Raw genomic sequence first — 17,005 nt, forward strand, 5'->3', positions numbered from 1 at the left:
CGTGAGACGGCTCAAACCAGGGGTGGGTGGGGTGTACTTTTAACCCGATGATGACGAAGCGCAGTTTGTATAATACTTCGACTTCCGTGTACAAAATAATCAACAGAGATCGACTGTTCACCCGACACCCGTGTCGCATACTCCAGCCCTTGGGAACCGAACAGACAATATCCCCCATCCTTTCACCGCTGCACCCTTCTCTCCATTCATACCTCCACCCTTACCGTTCCCTCCGTTGTCCCCCGTTTGCATGTGTCTTAAGATCACAAAAGCACGTGTCCACACACGTGTTTGCGCCTCGGGAATGAGCTCGTGCGAGAATGTGCATGTTCTTTTGTTTCCGGCTTGACGGCCAAACATTGGCACTGGGCATGCGCGTGATGGTCTGTTGCCTTCCGGGAGATCTAATCAACTGGAAATGTTTGAGAAGTGTATTAGTCTTCTAGTCTTATTAACGGGGTGGCTTGGTTTGGATATCGACCAGGAAAACGACGAGGACTGCACTGCATGACAGTCACTGAATATTTCAAACAATGAGATATGTCGACTGCTTTAGAGAAAAATGTAATAAAATAAAGTGAATCAAATTTAGACCATTTTAAAAAAAAAGTTTCTTTAACCTCTCCTGTAAAATCTGTAATGAAAGTAGACAGGCACACTAGTCCAAATTTAAAAGTAATAACAAAATTAAATTTAAAAAAATGATAAAACTCACACAATTGTATTATCCATTTATTTGTTGATATTTCACACCTGGGATGTTTTTGTATTTGTACTGATAACAATAATATTTCTTTTATTGAGACGAACCACTAACTTCTTTATTTTACAATATAATGTTAACTTTAAAAAATTCTTCTTAATTTTACAACACAATAATAACTTCATTATTTATTCTTTATTTTATCAAACATAACTGTGACTTACACAAATCTTCATTGTACGATGTGATTGTGGATACTTGTTTACTTCATGTACTTCCAGAGGCTCAGTCGTGCGGCGCGGTGTGTCGGGTAGAGGCCTGGCAGGCCGGGTGGTGATCACTCGGCTTTATGGACTCTCACAGAAACACAGCCAGGACCTGTCAACGGTTATCGCAGAATGCAGATAACGGAAAGCGCCTTTGTCGTCTGCTAGAACCCAACGGTAAGCGCAAATATTTTAAGCTTTTGTTTGTGCTTTTTATCATGTTGTGTAAAAATAATTGTAACTATTCTAGCAACTGATTGCAGTAATCCACCGGGTAGCTTAAGGTGAACATGATGCATTGATAGATATGAAGAAAACTCTTTGAAAGATTTCAAATGACCATCGAGGCAGCGAGTTAATGATCACAGTTTCTATGTGAGAAAAACAAGGTGGGGGGAAGGGAGTCACCTATGCGACTGAGATATAGGAGGGTGTGAGGGAGGGGTTTGCAGATGACGGATTCGACAAAGCATGAAGTTGACAGACTTGTAGCAGTCATTGAAAGTCAGAGCGGCGCATCAGTTAGAGATAATGTACTATAATTCTTCGTGAATGGTCATCATATCAAAATAATACAGCTTTCCACCGTGAGTCACGAGTGAAAGCTATAAACAGAACATATAAAATAATCTCTCTATTCCTCGTGCATCAGGTTGCACCTTAGGCCTCAACCAGAGTCCGCCACTAATGTCGATAGGCTGAAACCCACTCCAGGTGACCCCACGCCCAGCCCTTTCCTATAAAACTAATATATAACAATAAAAGCAAACATATACTCTAGACTTTGTAAGAAATGAAGGAAAAGTAGAGCAAGTGAAACTACTTACAAAGGTAAGAACTATTTATGGCAGGACTGGCAATGAAAGTATCATTGTTACAGCGCTCCTGCGTTTTTCATTAAACGAGAGACATTGTTCTCGGGGAGTAGGGCGGGTAGGTGACAGGTAATGGGGAATTACGACTACTGCCGTTAACATAATGTTGCAGACGAACATTACATACATGTCTACACTTACCCGCATGCGGCTCACTGGCCCCCACCCCTTCTCTTCCCCAAACAAAAGACAACAACATGCGAAGACAACAAAAGAAAAGGGTTTAAGAGACACACTAGTGCAGGCAGCCATTAGGCTCATTTAAAAGAGATTCCAGTACTACGCGTACTTTCAAGCTATAGTGCGATTACTTGCTGTTATAGCCTCCATTCACTATTACATATATCCGCACATCAACTTGCTACTGTCAGCCTCTCCATGATGCGAGTCCACGTTTGTGATGAGGCGAGTAGGAGGTCCTGACAGTAGTGGCATGATGATTCTCTACTCGTAGTGTCCGTCGTCATTTTCCTTCTCGGTCCGTCAGCTACGTCCTGGAGCGAGAACCACTCCACCGACGACACGGATACCGAGCGGCTGTCCCAGTCCAGGAACATTGTGTGTCATCTCCGACGAATGCTTCTTCACCCGACTACACTGTTATCCAGCACACAGGGTTACTGACTACAGACATGTCAAACCGAGGGTCTTCCGATGGCCGCTTGGCTGACATTTGTATTGTCACGAGGGCCGCTCACGTGAACAGTGTCCTTTGTACTTGCAAAGAGTTGTTTGACAGCCTGGACTAGACTTGTACAGCACACAGTGGCACAAACAACGTATAGTCTTTTGATGTTGAATGAAAGCTGAAGACCTGTCGACCTCCTCAAAGAACTCTGACCAAGGGCTCATTTCGCACTGATGACGTGCCAAAAAGTCCAGAGAAGTTCTTGGGACGCCTTTGGAAAAACACAGTCCGCATCCCTTAGCCAATTGTCAATGAGCCAGGGCGAACAGAGAGGAAGACCGCACCCCACTGACCAGTGGCTAGCTTTAGGTGTAAAACTATCTCGGATGTCCTCTCACTGTCTAACAGTCAGAGGCATCTGCTACGATCTTCCCACCCACCCCACGCCCCCGACCTCAAGTCTGGCCGAGTGAGGTCACCGGGTCCTTCTACCTTAGACGACTTTCGCACCTGTTGCCTGGCAACCAGCTGCCACTCTGGGGCGCCGCTGTTCTGGCTTGGCTCTCTCCAGCCACTGAAGGCCACCTACCGTACATAAGTGCTCTCTAAAAACTTGGGAACAAGGATTTTTAATCACTAAATCGTTCCCTGGCTCGCGCAATTAATTTTATTCCAGACTTAATTGCGGTTAAATTGACCGCGTGACAGTCACCGTCAGGTTCAACGGAACCCACAGGTTTTTTTTTTGTTTTTTTTGAAAGGGGTTTTTTAGCGAGGATTTGTTTTTAAGTTGAAGATTAAGCTTATGCTGCCCAAGCGCAGGTTAGACAATTACATTTTCAGTTAGAGGTGACTGAGGGAAATGGCGTCAGCTCACTTCAGTTACAAATTTTCAGTTGAATCACTCTAAAGTAAAATTTATCAAGCGTAAAGGGGCGTTCATAAAGCACAGGCCTGTTTATCGAAAGTAGAATGTTTAGAGGGCTTTAAAATGTCATCACACGTTTATCAAACATAAACATTGCATTTTGCACCTTTTTTTTTCCAACTGCAAAGAGGAGACGCCATAGGCTAAGGTCAATGACATTCACTACAAAGCAGAGTGTAACTTGAGCGAGGATCACCCAGGCAGGAAGATGGGTCAACAATTTTTTCCACAGCCCCTGCCTTAGACACGGTGGACCACTTACATTTCACTGTATACACGATCTCTACCCATTTATCTCCCTCTTTTCTTTCTTTCAACCGACGGCAAAGCAATCGAACAGTCTTGAGAGGGATTAGAAGATTTGCAAGATCACTGTTAGAAGCGAGCTGACCTCCATTCATTTCATAAAAACGTTCTGCTCTGATACCCAACATTGAAAGAACTCGCAAAGACTCGGCAGGTGTCCTGCCCACAGGATCCGTTGAGCAGGCAAAGGCAGCCATGACGCTCGTTCATGTCCGTATCTCTGTAAGTGCGACTAACAGTCACGTAGGTAGACAAATGAGCAAGTGAACAAACAGCCACACAGGTAGGAGAAGCACAAGTAGAGAGACAAACAGGTAGACAGGGAGACCAATATCAGGACAGGAAGGCAGGAAAGACCAAAGACTCTGTTAATGATCGATGGACCGAAATGGAGAGAGAGAAAAATATTTAAATTTACATCCGTGCACAATCGTACCCGCTATCCCCGTGTTGATCAACAACAAGTTAAAAATCAATTTCATAACGACCAAAGCCCACTACACAAATAAGCAAGACAGGTGAGAACTATTGATCTCTGCTGTTTGTGCGCCGATTCCGTTAACCAGAGCGGCCTTGAACTTTGACAGCAGTTAAAAGCCGCCAGGTGTCGGTCTCGATGCCTTTATCACCTGTTTGTTTTCTTCTCTCGCTCTGAAAGCCTGGAGGGCCGCCCAGTCTCAACTTGCTTGTTTCCGCGATAGTGTGGCAGCTGCGGGCTCTAGCAGACTACGATCCTCAGCCCTCGACAGTCGATGATAACGACAAAACAAGAGGACAGCAGATAACAGGCTCTCTGTGCTGTGAGGTCTCCTCCACCTGCACGTGCGTGCGCATGCATTTTTGTGGGTGGTGGGGTGAGAATGTAGGTTCTCAATGTGATGATGAAAAAAACGAGAGAAAATACGGTTATTTAAATTGTTCTCATTCGTCACTCACTTTGAAAGAAACGCAAAGCGACTGTTTCTATTATTACTGAGGATATATACTTATATATTTAGAGTAAATACATTAACAAACTATTATTTGAATGTTTGCAATAGAGATACACGCACCTTCGTTCATTAAAAAAAAATCCCTCATCGGTTTCGTAACTTGGTGGATTAGTGCACCCAACTTTGGACCAGAAGGTCTTGGGTTCAAGAACCACCCGCCACCAGAAAAGGGAACCTGATACATTGGAGAAACAGAGCGTAGTAGAGGGTGAAGGAAAAGGTTGTCACGAAATAACACAAGGGTTGAGTTTGAGTAGTGCTTATCCCAGGTGTAAGTTCAGGTCCACCCGGGCCTTTAACCGATCGGACAAATCAATGTTAGATAAAAGGTGAGAGCGTGTGATGGGGGATGCTTTGATAAGTGCTAGCTAAAGGGCTACAATTCGATTTAGAGAGAATGTTATGGGAGGGGTAGGGGGCTGTACATTAGACATCTATCAGCGTAGGTCACTTGGCACGTGACTGGACCGTGGCGTCGCCACACTCGAGTGATTTAGGGACAACGCGGTTCAAATGACAAGTTTTGGCAGGATCGGTAGGGTGACCCCAGGTAACCACGCGACTCTAAAGTCCGGGTAGCTTTGCTTGTATTGTACTAGCTTCAGCTGAGCGTGGATGTGAATGTAAATAAATAATCAGAGGACATGAAATTTCTGAAACTATCGACAAACACATTGCATTGGACCTCGAACAAACCTTTCACCAAATGGTGTTAAAGAATACAAGTCGCGGAGATAAACTTGGACAGCATCAGGTCTGAGCTGGGAGTGTAACAGTCAGCTGTCACCAGTCAACTATCACCGGTCATCTGTAACCGGTCAACTGTCACCAGTCAACTATCACCGGTCAGCTGTAACCGGTCAACTGTCACCGGACAACTGTCACCAGTCATCTGTCACCAGACAAGAGACGTGGTATCGTGACTACAACACGTTTTGCCAAGAGGTGTGCAGCCCACAGGGGGGTGAGTAGTATTACCTACCAGTACCCGTTCTGCTCTGGAAGCGAGGGTCAATCTGTGCTAATTAACTTCTCGAGTTACACCTCTAGGCCTGTGAAACTCGTCCAACAATAGTCTCACGCCCAGCGGAGGGAAGGACACAGTGGAGCTGGCAACTGTGGGTGTGAGCAGACGACTCAACAACATACATCATGTCTGGAGTCTTTGTGTGGGTGAGAAGACACAAAAACTCAACCCCAACACGAAAATCAACACCGTCTCTCCTTGAGAGCATTGAAAGGCCCGAGTGCAACAAGGGACAAGAGGTGTGGGACGTATGAGAGGGTAAACAGGGTCACGTGCCAATGTTTGGTAGTTATGATTGCGGAATGTTCGACTCTCGTTATTGGGATTAGTGATAGAAAGGATATATACGGCTTAGACAATTACCCAAGTATATATATATTCTTCCTTTTTGTCCCTATGTGTATATATAGTAGATATATTAACTTCGACTCTGAAAGTGCTGTTGCCTTAAATTAATAAATTTTATACGCCAAAGCTGAACAATTTTAATATAAATAAAGGCACTACATCAATTGAACATTTTAATATTTACAGAAAAGTTACTCTCCCGATCGGATTTATATCGACGAAATAAAAGATTTACATTGAGTTTAACCTTCCCAAGCCCGTGTCAAAAAAAGAACTCAAAATCTATCGCAAGGATGACATTCATCGGAAATACAAAAGGCAGAAATATTTACATTCACTGTGCTTTTCACTAACTCTATTTATCGCAAGGAAGGAATGGATGCACAAAATCGTTTCCCCACTAAAGGTTTTGTTGTCGGATTCTGAACAGATGAGGGAACACAGACACGTTCATTCAAGCAAAAGTCTTTCCTTTGAATACCTGAATCGAATCTTTTCCTTCACATTGTGAATTTTTTTTTTTTACAAAGGGAGAGCACTAAGGTCCACGGGGGTTTTTCGTACTCGCAGCTACCATTATTTTTATTCTTCATTCATTTCTCTTTAGTTCTATGGTCTCGGAATATAAGTCCGTGGCAGTGAACACATTTTTTGTTTTGATTGCAGAAGATGAAATTCATCCTGAAGCATTAAGCGTCCTTCACCTGACAGACACTGCGATTTCTGCTCTTTTATCCACAACGAGGCTGAGCTCTGCTTCCATCTTCTTTCTCTGAGATGTCGAAGTCCCGCAATCTTTCCTCTGTGAGCAAGTACCGCACGGTGAGTGCGCAGAACACGCACTGCGCACAAGACCTGCGCAGTGAGATTGCGAAATTAGAACATCAGCGCACCAATCGACTGCGCGAGCTCAGCCATCAGACCAATCAGGTTCGCCGGCTGTCCACCGACGTCTCCGCCATCGACATCAACGGCCCGTCTGCCAGGCCTGTCAGAAGAGGGTCTTTGACAACAGGTTTGTCACCGTCCAACGCTCGAGCTGACCTCGCCCAGAGTGCCACGTCTGCGGAATCTTCACCCACGAGAAAAAGATCCGGCTACAGGTTCGAGCACGACGAAGAAATCAGCAGCAAAAAAGATTGAACATGCGACACAACAGCAGCCAACCTTGCCTCCTGTCAATCATAAAAAGAAAGAAGTGGTTGGCAAAGACAACGTGGCCACGTCTATGCCACAAATCATCATCAGCGGTCATGATTCTGACCCGGAAGTGACACCTAAAGTCGAGGTCGAGGGCGGCAAGACGTCACTCGCAGGTCAGGGTCATCGACGTGGCAGCTTGATATCGAATGGTAGTGTTGGTTCTTTGAGCTCGGACTCAGAGTCCCTGAGTCAGTCCTCGGGCAACCTTCTCGATCTCCGCTATCAGCGCTCTCGCAGCAACTCCGTGCCTATAGTTATCCCCCTTCAGCAGCCTCCACGACCTAGCGCGGCGCGCGAGTTACTGCCCCGAGCCGCTGCGTGACCTCGACACGATGACCTCCCCACGGTCTCGCAGTTCAAGCGTGTCCATGTTCGTCGCACCCAAGCGGCGAGGGTCGCTCTCAGAGAGCAGAGACCTCACAGCGGAAAGGGAACCAGGCAAATCCAGTAGGCGGCGCTCCGTTCAGCTCGACCGGATGTTGCGCAACCTGACCTTTGGGCTGCGGTGTCGCGAACTGGACTACCCCGAGGAAAGGAAGGGTATAGATCCCAAGGACTGGGAGGAGCTGAAGAACTGCAGGTACCTTCGCGTTCCAGGCAGAGACGATGCGCCGTTGAGCGATGGATTGAATTACACAGGTTGACATCCCCACCCTCCTCCTCCACAAAGAAAAGACTATTCTTTGTAAAGAGAGATAATTACATCTGCATAATTCACTCTTATTCATCGGTATGAACCCTTGACATTTGTTTTACACCCAAAATGAACAGATACGCTTCTTTCTCTTCTTCTGCTGGCAATTTAAAATGTGTCATTATTCAATGATTATTCAGACTCAAACTAAAAGTGGCTTGACATGTTGATGACTATGGCTTATGTTCGAATCCTTCGTGTAAAAAGTTTGTAAGTGAAAAATTGATGTATATAATTATATATATTTTCAGATCCCAGGTAAATGAACGAGAGAGAGAGAGGCGTACTTACGCTGTTATAAATAAATAAATTCTCTCCCCTTGTCCTTACCCCAGTAGCCTGATGACGCAGTGGCAAAGCTCTTGCCACCAAGACACATTGATAGTTTATGTTCGAATCTCGCCTTCGACAAACCTTGTTTTGTGGCGGAATTGTTTACGAAGCCTAGCTTGCTGTGACAAGCACTGCAGTTGGCTCGTTGTGATGTAGCACTGAATGTTGGATCGGTGTGAGAAACTACCAGTTCCTTTAAATCTGCAAGTAAACAAATACTACATGGGGTGGACGTGAGATATACTACAAAATGTAATTAATGTAATTAAGATTAGGTCAGCTTGAGTGCAAATGTGATCAGAACACCTGTGGACAATATGTATAAAAATGCATCTGTTGATAAAAAGGAAAATAAAAGTATTTGAATCAGTGAACGGGAATTATATTAGAAATGTAAGTATCGTAGACAAACAAAAAAAAAACAAAACAAAAAAAAAAACAAAAACAAAAACAAAAAAAAAAACACAAAACAAACAAAAAACTAACAAAAACAACAAAAAAAGAAAACCAAACAAAAAAACAAAACAAAAAACAAAAGTACACGCACTCATACTAACGCACACACGCACGAGCGCACGAAACAAGTCACCCTCCCATCTGGTTCTTGACAAAGACAGTTTCCTGTCACGACTGCCCTTGATCACACCAAACTATTTATACTCTAACAACACTGTAAACCACATTAAAGTTAAAGGTCTAGAAGAATGCAAAATGTTTTTCTAGGGAGCGGGTAAAACTCAGTGAAAAATACTATTTTCCTAACTCTGGCTGAATAGTCTTCTTCCGTTCTCAAAATACACGCATATAAACATCAGAAAAATTGGAAAAATAAACCTCAGCTTTGTACACAGATATGCCTCATTAACACTCGGTCCCAGTTATCACACACACAAACACACACACACACATAAATCCTGTTGCTGCGGACCGCTTTATTCATATGGACATGTTTGTAGTCGTGTATTTTGAGAACAGCAAGGAGAGTGCGTTCATCCATATTTGTGGAAACACACCGAGCTTTACCCAATCATTAGAAAACAAATTTGAACCCTACCCTATTCAGACTTTAAAAACAAGTTTTGTAAAGCTGACGTGTCTGTTTAATATTCCGCTTCAGGCATACAGCCTTATGCAAATATCTCACACCTGTTAGTTTTGTCTCTGCAAACTTCAGGTGACACGATCGTCAATCACACGGTTTCCATATCCTTTTCGCCCTATGCAAGTTCAAACCAGTGCAGCTTCTTTTCTGTGGCTAAGTTATTTTTCGCACCAGCTTGATTTCTGTCCCTCGAAACATCGAGCGGAGACAAGGTAGATGGCGGGGCAAGACCTGGGACAGCCCTCGGCCTCTCCCTACATTGATTTACACCCAGACAGTATCAGTTTTGCACATCCATTCAATAGACCTAACACCCCTCATTTGCACAGACATCTGTATGTGAGAAAAAAGGAATAATTAAAACAAAGTGTGTGTGTGTCTTTGTGTTTGTGTGTGTGTGAGGTAGAGAGAGAGAAGTTCTTTGTGAAACCTATGCCAGTCCACATACTTCTTTGCAAAGCGCTTTGAGTTGCTAGCGAAGGGTGCTGAATATTTAACAATTATTATTATTATCACCACCAGCACCACCGCCATCGCCACCACCACCACCACCACCACCACCACTGGCAGGGATACTCCCTTAATTCGTGTACAAGAAGGTTGTAGGTCAAGTTCGACTGGTGTAGTATGCCATAAATCATGTCTTCCGTTTTTAATGTTTGTTTTCAGTGTTCTTAGCTGTCGTCATTAGCTCCAAACAAAGAACAATAATAAAATCTTCTACTCAAACGAAATTGCGATGCACCGACACCACGCTGAAAGACTTGGGTCACGTGGTGATGTGACAGGGTATTCTGCACAAGAGACGAGAATTCGGAGAATGGGGAGCGAGCGGAGCCAAGCTTGTGACATCGAAAATTAAATATGGTGATGATGTTCTAAACGGTTTGATAAAATCAGATATTGTCTGACTGACAATAAACTTCACTTTTTATTGAGAGGATATCACATTTATTTCAGTGCTGAATACTTGTGTACACTTTGCTGTGGCGGCAGATACGTAACTCAGTAACATCTTCAACCAACAATCTCCGGATTCGGGAAGCCTCGATTTAAGATGACCTGCTTGTAGAACCTGGACGAATCTTTGGGAACCCGCGGTCTCTGAGGGTCATCGAAGTCAACGTAGTAGATTCCGAACTTCTCCGTGTATCCGCGGGCCCATTCGAAGTTATCCATGATGGACCAGACAGTGTAGCCTATTACGTCACATCCGTCGATGAGGACCGCTGGGAGCATCAAATTGAAAAAAAATGTTAAAAAATATGAAAGCAGATCTGTCAAAGGACGCGTGATGCCAATATTTGTGAAAAATATTTGTTATGTGCTAGACAGGGCTAAGATAACAAAACCGAAACATTGAAGCCAGGAACAATAACATCAGACAGACGGCGTATATATTCTACCACATAATGTCTAGCACAAATATCATTAATATGGCAAGACTCTCTGATTGTTGTTGTTGTTATTACTATTATTTCTTATAGATGTGACAACCTTTAATGAGCTCGTCTATGTAGGTCTTGAGGTACTCGATGCGGTGGGAGTCCTGCAGGGTGCCGTTGTTGTCAGTCACTCCGTTCTCCGTGACCACTGTGGGCGGCCGGTTGTATGAGGTTCGAATCCAGTTGAGGACCCCGCGCATCCCCCAGGGCACGTAAAACAGGTAGTAGGAGGCCGCTCTGAGGTCACATGATGAATGAGAGGGCAGCTTCATAATATCATTCACACGAGGGCGAGTTTTCTTATGATGGCGACAATGACAGGCACAGAAGAGCGACAAAAAAGAAAAGAAGAGAAAGCGAGGAGAGACTAATGAGAGAAAGGAGGTAAGGGACACATACACACACAAGCTTGCCGACAGACCATGCAGTCTAGGTTTCAGTGACACAGTTGACAAACACCAGAAGCAACCCACTTGTGCCAGGTGGGGTCCCGGGACAGTTTGACCTCCATGTCTCTGGTGTAACCTGGAAGCACTCGAGCCTGATACTCGGCGTCTGTCGGCTCACACAGCGATGTCGAGTAGTGATTCAAACCGAAAAAGTCGTAGGTCCCTGGTGTGTACACACAGTGTGACAAAGTTGTAGACACAAACAGAAGATGATATTCGAAGACAAGAATAATCAAACCGCTATATTAGGTTCAGCCTGAGTGACTTTTTCAAGTAAACTCACACGAGAAGAAAAGAGAAAAGACGAGAAGAGAAAATCTAGCAAAATAGTTTGTCATATTTTACGAAGTTTTACTAATATTCTGTATAATTGTCGTTTAGAGTTCGGAGTCAGGTTAGTGTCCCTGGAAATTACTTGTCTTTAGATGCTGTTGATACACAGGTTGGATTTCCACTTTCTAAAACTCGCAATCTTCCCATTTGCGAGATATATATCTTCTTAAAATACCACCCGTAAAAAAATCTTTTAAACTCACGGTGGACAGGAATTTGTTACTTCAAAAAGGTTCTGAATTTGTTATTTTTAAAGCAGTCCTTTCACTATCATCACTTTAATAATTACTGACCTTTGATGAAGGCTTTTTCCTGCTCTGTAAACTCCGGCAGCCTAGACTCGCCTCCCGCGCTGTTCCGACGAACATAGTCCTTCATGACCTGTGACCCCACAGCTATCGTCTTTAAACTCCAGGCTATACTTCAACTGCATCTCAGAAGCTGAATACTCTTTCTCCCACAGTTCCATAATGGATAATGACTATTTTGTTATTTTTTATTTGAAATATGTTTACATGTATTTTTGTCTCTACTTTTATTTTATTTTTTGAAATTTCTTAATAATGCTCTCTCGCTATATATATATGTATGCTGATGATTCCTAGTATAACTATATAAAAAATTAGAGTTCTGTATAGACATAGACATGTATACTTAATACATAGTTTCTCAGCTGTATTCTGTACTTCTGTAATGTGCATCCTGTTCTCGTTTATTTCACTATTTGTTGTAAGTGCCCACGTGCATCATGTGAAAACTTCTTGCCTCTTGCCCTACCCCTCACCTGTGGGTAGTCGCCATCTTTATACACGGGGTTGGCGAACCAGCCCAAGGAGAACTGTTGGGCTCGCTCTGCGGCTTCCACGTGGGCGGGGTTGCTGGGGTCCTTGGGTGCAAAGAAGTCGGAGTTGAGGGTGATGGACACCAGCCCTGCACAAACAAGTTGCACGTGCATCATTTCCGGTATTTACTGAGATTTGTAACTGCGAGTATCTTGACCTTCGCACCGGAAGCGACTATTGCTTTCCTACAGCGTTGAGAAACTTGGCGATAACTAGCTGAGTGACTGCTGTTGAGTGGCTTTCTTTTCCGACAAATCTCTTAATCCAATGTTAGCGTTGTGGTTTAGTTACAGGTTAGTTTTTGAGATCGATCATAATATAAAGACGAAATAAACGACATTTTGCACGTGCGTCGCCAAGCTACGGAGAGCAAAAAGCAATACCTGATGACCATGTGCCGCTAGTTCTAACGTCGGTTAGGATTTAACCGTTGGTTCCCTAACCAACGGTCGTTAACTTTAACGTCGTTGATTTAACCGACGTCCATGAATACAAGCCCTGGAAAAGAAGCTTTCATGCACAGGACAACAACATCAATGGAAACATTATCTGCGCACCGGCCATAACAGCCATTGTGGGGAAAAGTTTATGGTGACGATGAATATTGAATGTGTGCAGAAACATGAGTTGGAGATTAACGCCCCTGTTTTAAGGGTTCTTTATTTCTGGCTGTAACGGAAGTTGTAACCGTGGGAATCAACTAACATTTGAAGTAGTAATGAAAAGCGATTAATGTATCTTTCATAGAAGCTGGGTATTTCTGTCGTAAAGGTTGTTGTGACGGGTGGAGACTAACTCACCTGTCAAGAGGGCTTTGTTTGTTTAGTCATAAAGGTAGTTTCAGGGGTAGCATGGAGATTAACGCACTTTGTCATAGAGGCGCGGTATTTTTAGTCATAAATGAGTTTGCAAGCCATGGGGATAAACACACCTTTCATCGAGGCCCTGTATTTCTGGTCATAAAGATGGTAAGCTTCTGCGTGGCACTTGATGATGTTATGGGCAAGTTTGTAGGGCAGGGTGGCAGGCTGCTGAATTCCGGGTGCATACTCTCCAGTAGCGTAGCCTTGCCATGTGATGACCCAGGGTTCGTTGAAGGTTATCCAGTATTTTACCTGCAGCACATTTGGTTAACAAATATGATTGTTTTTCTCCTACAGATAAATAATACGGAAACAGGGCCTGTATGTACCATCCACCTAACAGACTGTCAAACAAAAAATTCACAACAAATTGTTTTATCCGGTGTGCGTGGTTGAGTATCGTTTTTATGGATGAGGCTACGATGTACGATGCCAACCTCTCATCTGGGAGTTATCTTCGCTTGAAGATTCCTAGATGTGTCTGGCGACGACGAAAGTTATTCATTTATCTAAAAGCTGTGTTTGGTTGAACCTACCAGATGGCCAAAGAGACCGAAGGCCTGGTCCGCATAGTGCTTGTAGTACGGAATGATGGACGCATTGGCCCAGCTCCCATAATCCTCTAGCACCTGCAAACAGTGATACACATCATTAAGCAGGGCAAGACCATCGAGTGCCACAAGGGGTGGACGCCCGACTATAAACGAGTACCACCTGATCTCACCCAGTGTTTATTAAAGCATGTAAACTGGAGATTGTTATCTAGACATGATTATTAGATATTATTGACATGGATGTTCTTTAATGCATGCTTAAATGACCCTTGACCAGTACTTTCTCATCTCAGATACTGTACACCGCTGCATGGCTGACTGTACAATCTCCATAACCCATTGCTTATTAAAGCAGTGGTTAGCAACCACTCCTTCGACCACGAATTAATATTCATTCAACGATCCGCTCCTTTCGATCGAGTGTAAGATAAACAAGTCCTACATTTTACCCTGGGGGCAAATTCAAGTGCACAACTGAGCTTCCACACCGACCCCCATAGTTCTCACGGTTCTGTATCTGCGACTACTGCTACGTCCCCATCACATTCTACTGCAACGACTTCGTGAGTGATACAGTTAGACTATAAATAGACTATTTAACAATAGTTGTTTTTTTTATTCTATGGTGAAATTACTGACAACAACAAAAGGGGAAGATATGTGTTTAGTAATAACATTATTAATCTGATATTGCCGCCCATTCGGCCGTTACACACCTGAGGAAGGTCCCAGTGAAAAAGCGTGACCATGGGCTGAATGCCGGCAGTCTTCAAACCAGACAGGAGAGACAGGTAATACTTGACTGCTTCTGGGTTCACCTCGCCACCTATTGGGTCAGGGATCAGCCTCGTCCACGCGATGGACATCCTGTAATGTTTGACCTGTCCACAGTGGCCACAGTTTAAAACTCAGATGCAGGAAATGAGAAAGGGCGCAACATCTGAATATCTGAACAGTTTTCTGAGCAAACACTTAAAATAGAAACACCTCGCACATATCCGAACACATAACACATAAGCAACTAAACTTACAATCCCGTACATTACCAATCGTAGGGCTCCGCTCAATTTTTTTCTTAATTATGCATTCAACAAAAGATTATTAATTGTAGAAAATAGCAATATCCGGGCGTTCTTTGACCCGTGACATTTATCTTTCTTACTCCAACTTCCTTGAGGATCTGGATGTCCTCTTGCCACTTGTGGTAGCTGTCACAAGCCACGTCCCCTGTCATGTTCAGGTCGACATGACCCTCGTGACAAAAGCGGTCCCATATATGTTCACTCTTGCCTGAAACAAACCACATGTTAGGTGTCATCCTTTGTTTGAAAAATTCTTTAAACAATAATCGTTCTGTAAAGTACATCATCAGGAGAGACTGCACTGATAACCAGTTTTTCTGTTCATTACAAGACTTGCTCAGCCATACAAGGTTATCTATAGATCAAGTAGGTTTGCATAAATGGACTATTTTTATATTGTCCTTAATCAAGTTCAAGCAAAAGTCCGAGTTCAGAAAGTGGTATTAATGTTAGGATCGTTCTGATAGACTTTTTAAAATTTAGAAGCTTTATTTTTATGGGCATAATGCGATACAGTGACGGATCCCCCAACTCTCTATCCCCATCCCCACACACAAGTGAATTTCGTCCTTGATTCCTTGCTCTGTGTGACTGTAAATGTGTGTGTCAGTCAAGGACAAAATTCACTTAATTTGTCTACAAGGTGTCGTGCCAGGTCACATGACCAGCGAAGACCAGCCTACGTTGCTTGACTGTTGTAAGTAGAGGTTAATCGACTTTAGGCAGTGGTCGAATTGACTATGGGTCGTGGTCGAATCGACTGATGGTCAAATCGACCGATTCTCTTATTTTCAACCATGTGCACTATATTGTTGCACGATCGCATCACATCTAAAAACTGTTTTGGTTATCGACCTTATCTAGTCTGTAAGTAGAATTACAGGATCGAAGTGAAACGCAGCCCTGCACGTTTGTGACACCTCCAAAACAAATGACTTAATTTTTGTATGGGCACTCAAACAGACCAGGTAAAGCAAAATAAATTAATTAGAAAGCATCATCTGCGGATTACCTCCCTCGTTCCAGGCGCCCTCGATTTGATAGGCAGCAGTGGACACGCCCCACGTGAAGTTCTCTGGTAACTGGCCATAATAGAACTCATCGCGACCTATTTCTGCACCTTGCACGACGATGAGAAGAAAACAAGAGAAGAGAAGCTGTTGCCTATTTATCATCGCTATACTTTTCTTCTCTAACACGTCAGAGTGAAAAAAATTGTTAAGAGTGTTTCAATCGCACGGCCGTTAGACGATTGAAATGCAGCTTCGACAATGGTTGACGGACTAGTGGTATGTCCCTTTAAATATTTTTCTTCAATTTCTTTAATTTCAAGATGCGGAGAGCAAGTACAATGTATGCGAAAAAATAGAATCTGTTATCTTGGGACTCCAACAAAGGGAACCAACCAGGACCCCGAGATTAGCTTATCTATCGGGATTTTTGTAAAAAAGAGTTTGAAAAGGAAATCCATGTGACCGCTGAGGTTTGAGGCGGCTGGTAGGAATTTATTTATAATCGAGAAACTTATCTGATGTAAGTAAGTCCGCGGCCTGCCCATTCTTTTACTGACTCATGCCATTCTAAGAGGTTGCTTTTCTGTCACAAAGAAAACATTAGATGGTGTTTGGTGCTACGCGTATAGTATTTTAGATATTAAAATATAAGTCACCATTCAGTCCCTCTTGTTATGTATCAAGTCGTCACAGGATAAAGAGAACTTAAAAAATGTAATCCATTCTAGGACCCATGACTTCAAGCACCTTTTAATTCATTTATGGTGAAATAAACCTCTTAAAAATCAGATAATGATGCTTTTCTTTATCATCTTTGCTTTCGCTTTTTGAATATGCCTAATCTTTTCGGTGTTACGCTTGACCGAAGATTGAGAGGCACTGGTTTCAGATCTGATATCGTATTACTCTCTGTGTGTGACACCTTTTCGCAGGATCGATTCCGGTTTCCTCTCGTTCTCTCTACCCTCAGCCTTTAATGACCTTCTCTAGGTGGAAGCACGTATGTATAGATTTCCACT

General features: G+C 43.4%; 1 protein-coding gene and 1 long non-coding RNA gene across 2 annotated transcripts; one reads left to right on the plus strand and one right to left on the minus strand.

Annotated features, from left to right (window-relative positions):
• The first annotated feature begins 985 nt into the window (after positions 1-985).
• Positions 986-8,677, plus strand: LOC112574401. The gene is made up of 2 exons (XR_003101436.1): positions 986-1,146; positions 6,740-8,677. It is a non-coding gene; the product is annotated as an uncharacterized LOC112574401 (long non-coding RNA).
• Positions 8,678-10,317: 1,640 nt separating this feature from the next.
• LOC112573930 (lactase-phlorizin hydrolase-like) lies at positions 10,318-16,311 on the minus strand. The gene is made up of 10 exons (XM_025254631.1): positions 15,986-16,311; positions 15,054-15,181; positions 14,608-14,772; positions 13,874-13,966; positions 13,406-13,589; positions 12,417-12,562; positions 11,926-12,013; positions 11,324-11,462; positions 10,903-11,087; positions 10,318-10,634 (listed from the first exon to the last, which is right to left on the minus strand). The coding sequence occupies exons 1-10, from the start codon at positions 16,146-16,148 to the stop codon at positions 10,423-10,425; spliced, it is 1,503 nt and encodes a 500-aa protein (XP_025110416.1). The 5' UTR covers positions 16,149-16,311; the 3' UTR covers positions 10,318-10,422.
• Positions 16,312-17,005: the final 694 nt, after the last annotated feature.

Source organism: Pomacea canaliculata, linkage group LG10, assembly GCF_003073045.1.
Source record: "Pomacea canaliculata isolate SZHN2017 linkage group LG10, ASM307304v1, whole genome shotgun sequence".
Classification (NCBI taxonomy): domain Eukaryota; kingdom Metazoa; phylum Mollusca; class Gastropoda; order Architaenioglossa; family Ampullariidae; genus Pomacea; species Pomacea canaliculata.

Bases quoted from the DNA above. Each gene is read 5' to 3' on its own strand.
- LOC112573930 (XM_025254631.1), bottom strand. From the start codon at position 16,148: ATGATAAATAGGCAACAGCTTCTCTTCTCTTGTTTTCTTCTCATCGTC. The intron at 15,182-15,985 runs GTAATCCGCAGA...GGTTTGTTTCAG, and splicing joins GGGCGCCTGGAACGAGGGAG to GCAAGAGTGAACATATATGG. The intron at 12,563-13,405 runs GTGTGTTTATCC...TTGTTTGTGCAG, and splicing joins ATACAGGGCCTCGATGAAAG to GGCTGGTGTCCATCACCCTC.